The sequence below is a fragment of the Crinia signifera genome, chromosome 11 (genome assembly GCF_055691185.1).
Source record: "Crinia signifera chromosome 11, ASM5569118v1, whole genome shotgun sequence".
NCBI lineage: Eukaryota > Metazoa > Chordata > Amphibia > Anura > Myobatrachidae > Crinia > Crinia signifera.
In genome coordinates, this window is record NC_139227.1 from 67969431 (window position 1) to 67974041 (window position 4611).

General features: G+C 41.3%; 1 protein-coding gene across 1 annotated transcript; it reads right to left on the minus strand.

Annotated features, from left to right (window-relative positions):
- Positions 1–952: 952 nt before the first annotated feature.
- Positions 953–2341, minus strand: LOC146045053 (paraneoplastic antigen Ma2-like). The gene has a single exon (XM_083163744.1). It carries the CDS (start codon positions 2339–2341, stop codon positions 953–955), a length of 1389 nt encoding a protein of 462 aa, XP_083019870.1.
- Positions 2342–4611: the final 2270 nt, after the last annotated feature.

The window sequence follows — 4611 nt, forward strand, 5'->3', positions numbered from 1 at the left end:
AGCACCGAGAACCATTGGCTCCCTTGAAGGCAATCAAGGGCTTCTTCAACTTTTGGCACTGTATACTGGTCTTCAATTGTGCGATTATTAAGAGTCCGGTAGTCTATGCATAGTCGTATATCTCCATTCTTTTTCCTAGCCACTACAATAGGAGACGCATAAGGACTCTGTGATTCTGCGATGACATGGTTCTCAAGGAGATATTTTAGATGGAGACGTACATCTTCAAAATCGGCTGGGGCCAGCCTTCTGGACCTCTCTCTAAACGGTGTATCATCATTCAATCGGATCCGGTGCTCTACTCCCGTAACTGCTCCTAGATCCCACTCACTTAATGAGAAAACCGACTCCAGTGCTTTCAATTTGTTGATAAGCTGCTCTCTGTCTTGATAAGATATGTCGCTTCCATTAAAGCATTCGACTATTCTTTCTTGGAAGGTAACTCTGCGATCTTCAGACTGACTGATGTTTTCTTGATAGGCCATAGAGTTAAAGGAGTTGGCATCTCTATCTGAGGAAAGGGAAGTCACTTTATCTTGATTTAGACACCAATTAGACAAGGTTTTGTATAGGTGAGAATTTGTGCCCACAATCACAGAAACGACGTCTTGCCCAGATGGAGAGTCAGGACACACTAATGCCAAAAAAGGTACTGGAGGTTGGGGTTCTGTGGTGTTGTCCAGGAATTGAATATGAGTGGTCACATACCCCAAATATGGGTATTTTTGATTACTTAGCCCCCAAATCACTAGGCCATCGATAGGATTTATTGGTATTTTAGTCAGGTGTTTATAATACCAACTCTCAAAGATGATCGATACTTGTGACCCACTATCCAATAAGACGTTACAATAATGTCCATTAACTAATGCTGGGACCATGGGGGCTTCTCCAACAATACCTCCTTGACACAGCTTAGTCCATTGAATACTCCCCATTGCTACCATCTCAGTTAATTGGGAGTCCGTGCGGGGTTCACCGACGTCCCTTGCAAGTTTTCCGAATGAGTAGATGTCCTGGGTTCAGTAGGATTCATCCTTCTATTGTATCCTCCCCTTTGAGGGCATTCAAAACTACGATGGCCTAACTGCCCACAACTGTAGCAAGTGAACTGTCCTTGGTTATCAGATCTCCTATGGTACCCTCGTCCACGATTCATAGATAACCCTGACGTCATAGGAGGGCTTTGCGCATGTATCGCAATGAGTTGATCTAGTTTTTTATTTTGTTCTTCCATGAGTTTATATAGTCTATCATTCATTGGGGGTTCTTCCGGGGTTGGCAGTACGACTTTGACCCTCTTGAGACTTTTATCTCTATTTTCAATTTGTACTTCCTCGAGTTTCACCTCTTTAATTAATTCACTGAGGGTAGGAACTGGAACTTTGGACAGACTACATCGAAGCCTCTGGGCTACTGGGTTAGAGGTCAGTGCTCCCCTCAACACATATTTCATTCTCCTCCCATCGATCTCCTCTTCCTTAATTCCTCCTTTTTCTAGTAATTTATACAGGATTTTATCAATTCTGTAAATATATGTAGTGAGAGTTTCGTTTGGCTCTTGGTATGTGTGGTTCAATCTGGATAGGATGTCTCCTACATCCTCTAGGGTGCCAAAAGAATAGTCAAGTGCTTCAAAATAGTCTTTCAGGGTTGCTTGACTGTTGCTCCTTCGGGTAGCTTGAATGATGCCCATGGCGGGACCCCGAAGGCTTTCCACAATACGTTGTTTTTTTACATGTTCTGGGCATCTCCATTCCTCCGAATGTTGAGTAGCAGCCTCTCTCCAAGCCTCATATCCCTCCTCTCCAGTAGGTATAGGAAATATCCCAGAAAAAATTCGTAATCTTCGATATCCACCCTCATAGTGCCATCTTTCCATCTGACTAACAACTCTATCCATCATAGCATCTACCGGGGGCTCCAGCACCTGCTCCCTGGTACTATTGGTCTCAGAGTTAGGTTCCTTATTCCTTAATCCATCTCCAGTGGCACTTCCTACACGGTCTACAGTTATCTCTCGCTGATATTCAATGGGAACATCGGGCCAGAGTAGCTTCCACCGCCTTTCAGGTAGTTGTGATATGATAATATGGGCAGGGATCAAGTTTCGGTCCAACTTATTTAAATTGGTGATCAATACTGTAATCACTTCCCCCGTATCTCCGGTCTGTTTATCAATTAACTTGGGTCTCTTTAACCCATATATTTTATCCACTCCCGTCAATATTTCTTCATCAGACATGTCATTCAAAGAACCCTCAATCCCAAAGCTGCATTCCATATCTAGTCCATGATCTTGACTCCACCTCTGTATATCGTGTTTGCTGGCGCTTTCCATTGTCGCAGCTGGATCTCAGCAGTGCCTCCAGAAATGTAACGCTGTCTTCAGCACTGAGTATGTATAAGCGAGTTTATGTGCCTCCACCCCAAGCTTTGATGGTATAAAGATAGGTTATATCAATATGTATATATTTCTATGAGGGCGAGCTTGGGGAAACACCCTTTGAACTATCCAGCAACCAATAAAGTTAACAAGTTATTTGCATAACAATAATATTATTTACATAGGTAATTTCACACAACAAAAATAGGTGAAATAATGGCATTAATCATCACAACCAATTTTATTTGACTGGAACTTAAGACGTGTAGTCGTGTTCAGTAATATTTCTGGAATGCCTTCCTCAAGTAAAAAAAAGATTATACAAGCCTACCTTAGTCGGCTGAAACAAATAAACATATTATACGTCACATGCAAGTGAATTAATATCTTCACCGTTTAGACAACAGTTTCAATCAACAATAAAAAACATATAGTAATAAACCTTAAACTATTATTGCGCAATAATATGTATTTTAGTTAGTGTACACTAGTCTTGGTGTTACTATAAGCGCTTTTGTATTTTGTGCCGGGTTCCTTTGTTAACCATATACTGCAGTTCCTGAGCAAACTAAAGTTCCCACCTGAGTCCTGTAAGGTGAGTTTGTAAGTAATAGGAGTTGAACTTATATGAAGTGTTTGTAATCCAATCTAGAAATAGACTGCAAGACATTTACTGACGGATTCAAGAAATGAGTTCCCGCTATGAAGGATCCGCTCTCTCCTAACAGGCTGTACTTTCCTGAATGGAATTTGTGTTACTAAACAATCCACACTTGTATTCAATGTTATATAGTTCTACTATATTGGTTTGAATGAACTGTTGCTGCTGTATACAAAAAGGAGTATATTCTCTTAGATGCTAGATAGAATTATGTTCTGTTAATGAAACACTATCAGCTGATACTAGTGTAATAACAATGTCAGACACTTTTCCAGTCCGCAAAGTGTCAGTTTCATAGCTGTTTGGAGTGAAAACTTTAATAATGCTCTACGAAGAAACTTTTGTATCCTGCTAGTAATACTGCACTGTTAGGTTCCCAAAGATCTACTGTATGCAGCTCTCTATTATTAAATACACCATTTTTATTCCGGATGTAATTTATCTGCAGTCTCTGGAAAGGTTTTCTCCAAGATCATCTGTAGTGTAGTCTTTCTGTATAAAAGCCCACAGTGGTATCCTTTATCTCTATATCTTATCACTTTGTGTTCCTTACAAATAGGACTTCTGTATTTTCTCAAATGTTCCCTGTATACAGCTTAACCCTTTAGTCTGTCATTCACAATTTCTCTGCTGCTGAAGTATAATTAGCTGCTCTCTTTATACCCAAATACAATGTCTCTGTATTGTACTTAAACTCCTTTTCCCTCTCACTCTCCTTATCTCACTTTTGTGCTGCTGGAGCTGTAATGATCTTGTAGACTATTGACTGTCAGGATGCCTTTATTATTACTTCACTGTGAGCACTGAAGGGGTTAATAGTTCTTTATTCAGGGGTTGCTGATCTAAAGCTGTGCTGACAACTTGTGCAATGTTTATGATACTCTAACTTAGAGTAGTAGTGATCTTTCCCTTGCTGTAATGCAGCTGCAGTGAGGTGTCATATATCATCTGTCAGTCTTTCCCTGTGTAGCTATGAGTGATGCAGGGTGTTGGACAGCACTCACCAATCCCCGTTCTTTACTCTTTAGGCCTCCGTCCAATCTCCTCCCAGATGCCACCTCCAGTGATGATGTGCCGCACCTCTGGTACCTCTCACCGGAATGTACACTATCTGCCCAGCCAGAGATTTAGGCCACCTGTCAGCATCTGGTCAGCTGTAGAAGCTGCCATCACACGGAGCCTCTGGTAGTAGTCTTTTCTCCCTCACAGGTCAGTTCTCCTATCTGCCAGGGCTGCACACTTCTGCCCTCCTCAATCTCCTCAGGAGAATTTCTTCCTCACTCTCTCCTGCTCCCCCTTTTTATACCTTCAGTTTGAATCTACAACAACTTTATTTAACTGTTTACCTGGGGTACAATAAGTTCAATCCAACGTCTCTCCCCCAACTGCCAGGAAGAATAGAACAGTCCTTTTACCAACTGCTATGCATATACTGGAAGGGCAATACCACCTCATTATAATGGAGGGGGGTTTGTTCCACATGCATTTTCCAACAAGTACTAACTATTTCACATCATTTTCTGTGAAAAGTTCTGGTTATAGTTTGCTCCCTCATGAGGGATAA

Excerpts from the sequence above, each read along its gene's own strand:
- LOC146045053 (XM_083163744.1), bottom strand. The coding sequence starts at position 2,341 with ATGGAAAGCGCCAGCAAACACGATATACAGAGGTGGAGTCAAGATCAT.